This window comes from Sinocyclocheilus anshuiensis, unplaced genomic scaffold (assembly GCF_001515605.1).
Source record: "Sinocyclocheilus anshuiensis isolate Anshui unplaced genomic scaffold, SAMN03320099.WGS_v1.1 scaffold1885, whole genome shotgun sequence".
NCBI lineage: Eukaryota > Metazoa > Chordata > Actinopteri > Cypriniformes > Cyprinidae > Sinocyclocheilus > Sinocyclocheilus anshuiensis.
The window spans coordinates 715,772-727,604 of record NW_015542322.1 but is presented as its reverse complement, the minus strand read 5'-3'; the positions used below and the strand labels follow the sequence as shown (position 1 = coordinate 727,604).

At 40.2% G+C, this 11,833-nt stretch overlaps 3 protein-coding genes across 3 annotated transcripts in view; 2 read left to right on the top strand and 1 right to left on the bottom strand.

Moving 5' to 3' along the window:
- Positions 1 to 3,196, top strand: part of LOC107690951 (uncharacterized) — a 5,398-nt gene extending 2,202 nt beyond the window's left edge. Inside the window, exon 3 of the mRNA XM_016489391.1 lies at positions 1,058 to 3,196. Within this exon, the coding sequence (XP_016344877.1) occupies positions 1,058 to 2,474 (1,417 nt within the window). The 3' untranslated portion in view covers positions 2,475 to 3,196. The remainder of the gene's footprint in view (positions 1 to 1,057) is intronic.
- Positions 3,197 to 5,446: 2,250 nt separating this feature from the next.
- Positions 5,447 to 8,317, top strand: LOC107690926 (elastase-1). The gene is made up of 6 exons (XM_016489353.1): positions 5,447 to 5,684; positions 5,930 to 6,039; positions 6,122 to 6,216; positions 6,361 to 6,641; positions 6,942 to 7,105; positions 7,195 to 8,317. The coding sequence occupies exons 1-6, from the start codon at positions 5,564 to 5,566 to the stop codon at positions 7,372 to 7,374; spliced, it is 951 nt and encodes a 316-aa protein (XP_016344839.1). The 5' UTR covers positions 5,447 to 5,563; the 3' UTR covers positions 7,375 to 8,317.
- Positions 8,318 to 8,518: 201 nt separating this feature from the next.
- Positions 8,519 to 11,833, bottom strand: timm23a (translocase of inner mitochondrial membrane 23 homolog a (yeast)). Its single transcript, XM_016489401.1, has 7 exons — positions 11,433 to 11,833; positions 11,250 to 11,308; positions 10,162 to 10,255; positions 9,994 to 10,078; positions 9,331 to 9,389; positions 9,109 to 9,219; positions 8,519 to 9,011 (listed from the first exon to the last, which is right to left on the bottom strand). The coding sequence occupies exons 1-7, from the start codon at positions 11,536 to 11,538 to the stop codon at positions 8,899 to 8,901; spliced, it is 627 nt and encodes a 208-aa protein (XP_016344887.1). The 5' UTR covers positions 11,539 to 11,833; the 3' UTR covers positions 8,519 to 8,898.

Sequence of the window (11,833 nt, the reverse complement as noted above, 5' to 3'; positions counted from 1 at the left end):
TTTCTTACCTTTTTATAATCTGAAGAAACTTCTTTCGCCACAAAGAACCTTTTGTGAAACAGAAAGGTTCTTCAGATGTTAAAGGTTCTTTATGGAACCATTTAGACAAAAGGGTTCTTCTATAGCATCGTGAAGCACCTTTATTTTTAAGAGTGTAGTCACAGGGACATAAACAGATGGTGATGGCCTAATGATTAAGAATCCGAGCAGACAACACAAAGGTTGCAAGTTTATTTCTGAGTTTACTCCTTCTGAAATGCCAGTATCTTTGAGGCACTTAACCTCTGGTTGCGTCACATGAAATATTACTTCACTTAGTGCATTGCAAGTTGCTTTAAAATGGCAAGTGACCACTACATTGTAAAATTACGTACAGTATTGAAGTGTGCCTTGAATAACTGTACAGATTAGAGTGCGAGTGTGTTGTAGTTTGGACTCAGCAGTATGTGTGTGTTGACAGTAGGGAGTGACAGACCCAAAAGTGTCTCCAAAAAAATCTGCTGGAGTGGCTGAAGTGTGATGTAAACATGAACAGGCCAGACACACATTCACTCATAGCTCTCGAGTTCCTGGAAACGAGAAACACACTCTTACAGTAATGATTTGAAGTCCATTAAAGTATGGCACAGTTTGTAAATTTACAGTAAGCCTTCTGTCCTTATGGGACCATGTGGAGTGGAATCAGCCACCTGTGCTGGAGCACCATGTGGATTAATGTCCTTTTGAGAGGAGCTGGCATTCCCATGTTGTAGCTAATGATTTTAAGATTGAAATTGGGGTTATCCATCTGTAATCTGGTCAATCACTCAAGGGAGAGATACATAGGCATCCCCCTGTCCTATTCACTTTAATCTATGTGCTGTAAGGACAAAAGAAATCTTAGCTTTATCTATCATAAAAGTAAAGTTTTAAGGGTCATTCAAATTCAATGTATTGCCTAGTAGACAACTAAATAGTGGAAAATTTGGTGTGCTTCTTCATCTTAAGAAATGTATAATTGTTTAAATTATGTTGTGTAAATAATAAATGTTTATAATTGTATGTCTTTCTTTACCAGTACTTTATTCACTATGGAGGAAAGACAAAGACCTACATCTGAGATCTACCTCCCAAACATCAGTCTTGGATCTGCTGATGCTGAAACAGTGGAGAACCATGAGTTGCCATTCATTTCTTTATCCAAAAGCTCGACAGAAATGGTGAGTGGACCTCCTCAACGAACGGAGCTGGCATGGTACCGTCAGAACTTGCGTAAGAGCGTCAGCAATGCAGCATGTACTCAAAGGCCTATTAGTCTGGGTGGACCGTCGTCAGGAGTCCCTGTGAACATCTGTGACCATGAACAGGGGAGCATGTGCAGTGGCAACAGCACCCCTGAGACTGTAATCTGGCTTGGAGGACCTGCAAGATCCTGGAGTGTCATGGAGGACTCGCCCAGAAGGATTCCAACACAAGATCCACTCTTGGGGCAAAATCAGGGCCATAGTGGTGTGAAGTGTGTGCCACACTCACCATCCACAAATAGAGATTTAAGGATGAAGGGTCTGATGTGCAGGGAGGGATGTTGTCCATGTTGCGGACCTGCAGAGAACCTGACAGGGTGCAGCTGTTGCAGAGTGCATTGTAGAACGAGTTCTTCGGGTCTGAGCAACAACTTCACACCACAGGGAGCGAATACAGAAGACCATGCTCAGGGCAACTGTGAAAGTCATCATTTAACTGCATGCCACAGATCTACCTGTTCTGGTCACATGATGAACACTGCCTGTTTGAGAAATACTTGCAGTGTTGTTCCATGCTCTGGACATTTGATATCACGGCCACCTTGTGCAGGGAGCCCTTGTGCAGGACAAAGATCACTGCTGCATTCAGGCTTGCTCGGTTTTCCACCACTTGTGTCCTCAGTCAGCGAGACCAGACTTGACAGCCGCAGTACAGGCCATTTCTGTGGATCTGAGTTTAGGGGGCAGAACTCTTCTCGCCTTCGACTAGACAGAACAGGCCAGACTGGTTTTAACAGGACAGTCAAAGATGCCACTACCATGACATCTGACCATGAACTCAGAGATGTTGGTGTGCAAACCATGTCTGATTCCCTTGCTTCCCCTTTTTCTCATGTGTTTCCTGAAATTAGTTTAAGAGCGGATCCTATTTCAGAAGCACCTTCGGAGCGCATGTGTCATAGGACCCCTGTGAAGGAGGTGGAATGGGATGCTGAGGGTATGACATGGGAGGTGTATGGTGCAGCTGTGGACCCTGAAGAGCTTGGCCTAGCAATTCAAAGGCATCTGGAACTTCAGATCAAAGAGACTGCAGCTGCGGCAGCTGCAGCTGCAGCTGCTCAAACGCAAGACTCCACGGACAATGTCAGCAGCCTGGCACCGCAGCCCAGGCGACGGAAGAAGAGCGAAGGCATTATAAGAACACTGCGCAGTTCAGCGTGTTGCTCTAACCCCAGTATTGTGGGAGACTGAAGTGATCATCGAAGGTCTGGAGATTGCCTTTTCAGTTTGTGGATGCCTAGGTTAGGTAAAGAAAGGTACAGGCTTTTCCTGGAAGGTGGAAATGGATTGAGAATGGCCCGTGGCATATATATTTATTTAGCTAAAGAAAATTGTCCTTAAATTATATCTTTAAATATTCCAAAGCCTTGTCTGCTTAGTTGAAGCTATTAAAGCTCCACTATTGGTTAGGTAGAGCAGTGATGTTCAGAGATACATTGCAAGCTAGCGTTGCATAGAGCTACCATTCAAAGTTTACATATAATGGGGTGTTTCTACCTTACTTCACACATGGCCTTGTCCCTGTCTTGACCTCCAATGTATTTTTTTAGATGCCCCTTTTGGCCCAAAATACCAAAATAAAGATTTTGGTGAGCACTGAGTATTTTCATTTTTTAAAATGCTATTTATAGGTTAAAAATGTCTGGTTGTAATTGTTGGATTTTGTCAAGCAAACAACAGATTACTGAACATTAGATACGGGGTACATTAAAATTAGCAAAACCCTTGGACACCCTGGAGGGCCCCCTGGAGTATGATCTGAAGGCTACTTCTAGTTATTCTATGCGCTAGCCCTCAAATCACGATGGATTTAGATTTCTTTGTTTTCTGGTCTCACAGATTCATGGTGTTAACCCCTTTGTAGTCAATGATAATCAAGCAGTACTAAATGGCAGAAATTTCAGCTTAAATAGTTTTTTCTTCCGGTTTTTTTTTTTTCCTCCCACAGATACTGTGGCTGTAGAAATATAATTTACAAACAACTATAAATTTACAACAATCTATGTTGTTACTGAATTCACTGATCTTGATGCATATGGTGATTGGTCCAGTGGCGGTTTTGCCTGGTGGATTAGAGTGGGCTCAAGGCCAAAATCAATCCACAGAGCTAAAAATATGAATGCTCATGAGGTTTGTGGGTGTGTAAAGCTAGGTTCTTATCAGGCCTACTGATGATTAGCAAATATAGACTCAAGGTCAATGTTCCTGCGCTTATATAGTACATTATGAGCTAAAACTAAGCCCCAGTCCTGGTTCTATGCTCAGGGACGATCTCTTAGTCAATTCAAAAAGTAAAACGTACATGTTTTGTTGCCAAAACTTAAAGTGAATAAAACAACAAAATCTTTCCACTATTTTCATGTCATGATTTAATAATGAAGAATATTTTGTGGTTGCGTTCTATTTAGAAAGTGTAAGGACAAAGATAGTTATGGCCATTTTCACATCATTTTACATATTCATAAATCTTTTCTGTTATATAATATCGTTAATGTTTATAGTTTGTTCATTATATTGTTAAAATATTAAAGTTAAAATGGTTCATATCATATTCAGTGTAATAGTTACATACTGTTTTTATGTATGTCATGATCACGTGCTATATCATAACTATCTTATACAGAATTAGTCATGATTTTGTGAAAGTTAGGGATTGTATTTAGAGCAATCTCTGTCAATAATGTTTAGATTATATTAATTTAAATAGCATGACACCTATTGTTGGTAAGTAAATGTGTATCCAGAATCTCTGACCAAATCGACAGTATGTGCTGCACAAACTGCTTTTGTTTTTCTTTGCCAAAGCAATCTTTTTTTGGACCAGAGCATTGTGATTTAACATAATATAGATATTACTGGATCAACACCTTATAGTATGATGAAAACAAGCTTTATATAGGCTTTCTACAGCAAAAACTACACTAACGTGTTTTAATATTGCGAATACTGAATGTCTTGAAAAATGTACGAGCAACAATAAAACGTTTGGTAAACAATGTTCTGTGTCTGTTCTTTTAAAACAGTACAGTTAGACTTATTTGCCGTAAGACAAGGGGATTTATCATTGGCTCACAGGCAATGGCATTTCTCTTTGTTTGTGAAGGACACAGACAAAGAGAGGGGCATGAGAACATGTCAGAAGGTCCTGCTAAACTTGGTGAACTGTGTTCCAGTAGATTGCCCTGGACATTTCCATGGCTCTTTCATTGTAACTTTGACCAATTTGGATGATCATGCACATTCCCTGGCATTGACTGCCCCTGAGCAGGTGCTCCCTTCTATTTTGTTTTGTTTTTCCTTGCTGTGCCGTATTTCCGAGTTTGGAGTAAATACAACAGGTGAGCAGGGACATATAATAAACAATCGTAATAAAAATCCATTCAGTCTGAATACAGTCACATATAGTAATTAACATCTCAGCATCTCCTGTCTTAAAATCTGCTCCACTAGAAGAAAAAACCTTAGTAGGTTTCACAGGCCCTGTTGCATTATTGTATTCTGGTTCTTATGCCCTCTGCTGGTAACATGAGAAACATATTCATATAACACTTAAATCACTATACTGTATAAACCTTCGGTCCTTTCCTATCTTGTACTCAAGGAAGTTTAGCTTAAGCTCTGAGTAAGAATAACTGTAAAACCTATTATGAAAATAAAATGGTGTGTAGTGGTTTAATGTTGAGTTGAAAAGTTACATGCGTATCTGCAAGGTACAAGCTAATCACCATTGTGCCCTTGATCAAGGCTCTTAATTATACGTTGCTCCAAGGTGATTGTTGCTGTAATGAGTGGACTGTAAGTCACTTTGGATAAATGAGTGCTTGCTAAAAATTAATCTTTAATGAAATGAATATTTAAACGACACATATCAGTCATGATCTTGTTCATTATTTATCAGGGTTTTCCAAGGTATAACTTGGGCCCTGCAAGGTTTCAGAAAGAAACAGAAGGTCACGTGACGGTCAGCACCTCTCCTCATCCAAACAGCATGGCGTGACTGTAAGGAGTCTACTGGCAATCTATTCTGGGCGAGTTGTTTTGCACAGTGGCAAGGGACGGGCTGTAGCTGAAAGTGCTGATGGGACTCCCATGATCCCATGGGGCCAGCTTGTTCCGAAAACCCTCGGCTACCCCACCAGAACAATCCAGGATTGGGAGGGGTATTGTCAAAGTGCTTTGTCCCAATGGCAGGGGCGTTGAGTGCACGAAGGATGGGCCCTGCACCAGGCATAGTATAAATGGGTAATCTCCAATACGCAACACACAGTTTACTGTAGATCATGGCAGTAAGAAGCCCATTTTTTCCACTGTTGCTAATGCTGCTGGGTCTGGCGCTGGACAGAGCCTCCACCCATGCATTCAACCCCAGTCGCCTTCAACAGCACAAAGTCCTCCACCTCGGTGAGAAACTATATGAAAGCTGACCACCTGACATCTTTCAAGTGGATTACAAGTGTTGAAAAATTGAATTTACACTTATTTCTATGTCTTTCTCAAAGATCCAAATATGGATTTCCTTTCCTTCTTTCCTCTCCTGGTACAACACCTTTCATTTGCTAATCCTTTCATAAATCCTGTGTACCTTGTGTTTGCTTGTCTACATGGTACTTTAACTGACATTGACGTAAGTGTTTTTCTGTCCTTAGACTGGCCGAAGGACTGTGGCCTGCCTCATTTCAAACCAAACACAGTGGAGCGTATTGTGTCGGGCAACGAAGCGAGACCCCACTCCTGGCCGTGGCAAGTCTCACTGCAGGTAAATTCCACTTGATATGTCACGGAACATCTCAAGGTGCAACATAAGAGGAAGTCACTTAAGCTGGTATCTATTTTTATAGGTTCGTCCTAGAGGCAGTAAACATTATGTTCATGTGTGTGGAGGGACTCTGATCCATAAGAGCTGGGTTCTTACTGCTGCTCACTGCTTCCAGAAGTAAGGCAAATCATAAGTTTATCACCAGTAGAGGCAGAACTTGCTTAAATTTATGCAGGGCAATGCTCCTGGTTCCCCTTTAGGTGCTCAAATTCATAAACATCTGTGTGTTAAGGTCCTCTCTTTGTGCTCTTCATTGCCCAGGGGAAAAGCAGAGGATGCTAGTAGCTGGCGTATCGTTTTGGGTAAGCATCAGCTGAAAAGAGCTGAGTCCGCTGAGCGTATTTTTCCAGTGAAGAGGATCTACAGGCATGAGTACTTTCGTTATCCAGCCCACAGTGAGCTGGACTATGACATCGCATTGGTTAAAGCTGCCACGGACATCCAAACCAGTAACTTCATCCGCTATGCCTGCCTGCCGCGCAAGCAGATCAACCTTAAACCAGGGCACTACTGTTGGGTGACTGGCTGGGGTGACACACGAGGTAACATCTGCATTATACGCCCTTGACCTTCATGTATTCAAATTAGAATCTTTTGTGAACGCTGGGTCTTGAAATATGATGGCTGGATTATTTATGAAAACATCAGCTCATAGATAAAATGTAAAGAGTGTACAGTAACGCCGTACCCCACTGCAGTTTCTATTGGTTTATTTTACCTCCATGAGGCAAAAACAAATAGTATTTTTATGTTTTATTAATATCAAGTTTACTAAGGGAGGTGATCCACTTCTCCCACTTAGAATATGGGTTTGGCATCTCTTCTTCCTCTGTAAATCTTAGGTGGAAAAGAAAATGTGTCACTTGCTGAGGCTCTGAACCAAGCTCGGCTCCCAATCATTGACTATATGACCTGTCGGCAGAAGAAGTTCTGGGGTGACCGCGTGAGAGACTCCATGATTTGTGCTGGCTTCCGAGATACAGAGGGGACCCCAGCCGCATGCCAAGTGAGAAGACCGTTTTATGGGAAAATTCATCAAGGTGCCCCTTCTTCAACTCTATTCATCTACCTTCTGTGTGGCTCTTCTTCTTGTAGGGTGACTCTGGTGGCCCTCTGCTGTGCCAGGTGGGGCGTGACCGCTGGGAGGTTCGCGGCATCGTGAGCTTCGGTCCTATCGGATGCACAGCGGAGAACAAGCCCAGCGTCTTCACTCGCACCGCAGCCTACATCCCATGGATAGAGGCCACACGCATCAGGGACTTCTTCTTGCACTAAGTTCCAACCTCAAAGAATTCCTTGTCCACATTTGTAGGCAAAGGAAGAGTCATTATTTCAAGATTTAGTGCCATGTCCCGGGTCTGGGTCCGGCCCATGGACCTGCTCATCCATTTGTGGTCCATGCGCTGGAAGCTGGTGTATAGAATCACAACCACCAGCCACCAAGTTAGGGTAGTTTGCACCAGTTTATGGGTCATTTCTCCGCTATGCATGTGAGATGGGCTTTGCTGTAGAATATGAACTGCAAAGTTTTAACTGCTTTCAGCTAAATCTCACTGATCTCCACCTTGTGTTCGACAAGCCAAGAAACATCTGTAAAACAAGTCCTGGCTATTCAACATTACACTCATCAGTTCAGTTGGCCTTGATTTTTTCTGTAGAGGACTGGCACATACATTTGCCCTTTCATGGGCAGTCCAACGTTCAGTTCTTAAGGTGCTTTGACGGTCAGCGTCAAGTAGTGATAGGAAATTTCACCTGTTGTGGGAGACAGTCTCTCTTAAGAACATTCTAACTGCAGTGGTTTTCACTGAACAGTCCAGGTAATTTCCCAATTTAAGCCGCTACGAGGAATTTATCCATATAATTTCCATAAATTCCTTCATTTTAATCTATATGATCATTATTTTGAGAGGGAGCTTGAATTATTTTATCATTTAATCTGTGCATCTATCGCTCACAAGTATTCAAACTACAGGGAGAGTTTGGGTTATTGGTATAATACTGCTTAAATAATAGGATGAGTAACCAATGGTTGTCCTGGTTGAGAAATATCACTGAAAGGATTTTTTAAAATGCTTTCACTCTGAAAAATATGACCATGTGTGCATATCGTAACATACAAGGACATGGACATTCATTCTGGAATATTATAATTATCATTCATTTGTACTCATTGACTGTTGAAATCAAGGTTGACCTGCTTACAAATAAACCATACTGTGTATAAAAAAAAACTTTTTAAAATGTCTTGGAATCTGAACATGGTTAAATTATAATTTATTTATATATATATATATATATATTATTTAGAACTACATGAATACAGGATGGTGTACCATTCATGCACAACAAATAGAAATTCTGTATTACACAACTCCATTATTTTATTATCACTAAAATGCAAATGAAGAGTCTCAAACAGTGGAAACCTTTATTTTATTTTTTACAGTTTCAGAGAGGAAGCAGCCAGTTTAGTCTGCACTGGCAAAATGCATCAATCCACAATGAGAACAGATAAAACCTCACGATTAAAGGATACAGAGTTCCTGCAACTTGCACCAAAAAAAGACATGTACAGTACCAGCAAATTCACAGCTACTTAGTCCACACTAAGTAATCTGGAGGCAGTCTGGCTCTTCCATTTAAATATTACAGTTAATGTAACTGAAGAAGTCTGTGCACGTGTGGTGGTCCATGGGTTTCATAAAGAAGAAATGGATGCATCTCCAAAAGGGGGTCATAAAATTAAGAATGGGCTCAGAGTCAAAATAAGTCCATGGTTTGAGCTCTCAGTCATCCTCAGTAATGTGAAGGCGATGTCCCCTTCAGGTGATCCCAGTTGTTATAAAGAGCATACAGGCCTGACATGGCTAAACCAACGAGACCTCCTCTGGCAGCTCCTTTGAGTCCAGCTGTACAAAATAAATGTACATTTTTATCAATAAATACAATAAACAATGTTCATTAGATTAAATCAATGATGGCCATGATATTGTCCCATTTCCTCACCTGTGGATTTAAAAAGCATCCCTGTTAACGTTCCGGCTGCCACTGTGTTGAGGTCATCCTCTGCGCCCCTAGCCTTCTCAATGGCCACACCGAAAACACTATACAAAAGAGCTGTTGAGAAAGAGAAACCAACATTTTATTATGAACAAGTTTCTACAATTAATTACGCAACAGATGTGATATTCTTTTACACAAGCCGTTTGAATTCAATGCATTTCTTACCCACAGACCCTAGTGTGTTGGCCCATGATGCGCCTTGTCGTGTGACCATGTTCAAAATTCTGAACATATCAAAGGTCAGTGTTAAAGTAGAATTATGGGTAATAAACAATGGATAAACAGTTTCAGTGAATGTTAAAACAAATATAACTTAACTTAGCGATACACCAAAATGATTTTTTTATGGAAACACCAAAACTGAAATTCAATTTTTTATTTAACCAAAAACAAAACAACAACAACAACTAAAATACTGATTTTATTGATTGATAATTAAATTCAAAAATTCAAAAGAGTAGTCGCCTCTTTAGGCCAACAAACCATACTTATTGATACTCCAGCATCATTTCTGGTCACAGTGAGGTTTATCTGTAGTAGCCTATCCACAATGTGTGTGAAAAGTAGATGCTGACAGAGTCAAAACATATCACTGCAGAAGCGCTACCTAACGAAATGTGTCAATGATTTCGGACGAATATTTTCAGTTTCTGAAATTTCGGAAAAAATTGGATAAAATGCATAAAAATGCATTGCAGCAAATTTGTCATAAGCTGCATCACATCAACATAATATTAGTGGCTGAAATTCAAAAAGATCCTTTATGAATTATCTACACAGTAACTTAAATCATTTCTAATCAACGTTTACAAAGGAACAGACACTTACTGGACATTTCTGGGTTTTGACCATGGCATGTCTCTAGTTTCTGTCAGGCCCATACGGAGACCATTAAGTGTCCCAAAAGCAGCGCCTTCAAAGAAATAAACAACCGTTAAAATGGGCGATGATTAAAGACAAAGGACTGATCAAAGCTTGCAAAGTGACAGGCCTCACCTGTTATACAGCACCCCCCGATGGTGAAGAAGGCCAGCTCAAAGCGACCACGGGTTTTATTTGCCCCAGTTGGCAAGATAAACTCATCAGTGTCCTAAGAAAGCAAGACAAGCATCATAATAATGTCTTAAATGTAAGTTTTTTTTGTATTACAGTAATCTTGTATAAACAAGAGAACACAATATGTGACCCTGGACCACAAAACCAGTCATAAGGGTAAATGTTTTTGAAATTGAGATTTATACATCATTGAAAGCTGAATAATTAAGCTTTCCACTGTAATTTCCTACTGTAAATATATCAAAACTTAATTTTTGATTAGTAATACGCATTGCTAAGGACTTCATTTGGACAACTTTAAAGGCGATTTTCTCAATATTTTTTTTATTTTTATTTGCACCCTCAGATTCCAGATTTTCAAATAGTTGTAGCTCGGCCAAATATTGTCCTATCCTAACAAACCATACATCAATGGAAAGCTTATTTATATGTATACATACATGTATAAATCTCAATTTCAAAAAGATTTACCCTTATGACTGGCTTTGTGGTCCAGGGTCACATATAATCACACTAGTACACTTTAAAGCATGGGCCAACTAATAAATGCAGATTTTAATCAAAATGTATTAATTACAGTTGGTGGCCAAAACAATGTACTGGTCTTTTTGTATGTTACCACTGCCTTTTGTTTTAAGTTTGCCATTTAGTTTTTACCATTAATTAGCTTACAATAAGTTCATATTGTGACCGCTTACCCCTTATTTCAGTCCATTAATCCTCTAACATAAGTTTGACTTTGTCAATTCATAAGACAGACTAATTTCTACCACAGAAAAACTCTGGTTACACTTGGTTAGGGTTAGGTCAAATAATGTCATATTTGCATTAAAAATTACATAACTGTGCGAATGACACTTAATGACAGTTGTCATAAACATGCATAAAACTGTATTACACAAAACATGTGTCATGTCATGATTATGAAGGTGTCATGTCAGTCTTATGCACACCCCTTCAAGTAAAGTGTTACCAAAACTTTAAATAGGCCTGAAATGTAACTTAGCTGTGGTATTACAGAAACTCACCTGCACAAGGTAACGAGGGTCAACATTGAGGTAAGGCGAGAGAGGGCTCATACCAGTCACTGAAAATGACAGATAACACTCATTATACATGATCAGAAATGAACAGATACTCACAGTAACTAATTTGACTATAATGTGAATCAGACTGTTAAAGCATGTAAAGATTAGCCACACAGCACTTACATGGGACTCCTGCGAGCTCAGTATTTGAATACTCAGGGGTTCCTCCACCGAAAAGGCTCCCGAGCCCCGCTTTAAATCCTCCTGATGCCGGTGTGTTATTAGCCATGTCTTGAGAGACGATACAGAAAAAAACCGTCTCAATGAGACTTCTTCCTTACCGACACGCGTCAAATTGATGGACGTTAGCGAATAGTAACGATTTACTTTATCGACGGCGTTGTGTTGTATATCGTCTGTTGAAAATCCCACATAGATGTCACTGTGCTGAGTTGTCAATTATTGATGTTTGATATTTAGAGAATGTGCAGTCTCTGACCGAGAGATTCTGTATCTCTGACCTCCACATGCCGCCCTGCCGTAAAGTGAAAGGACACTGCTGACGTAATACTGACGTAAAATTA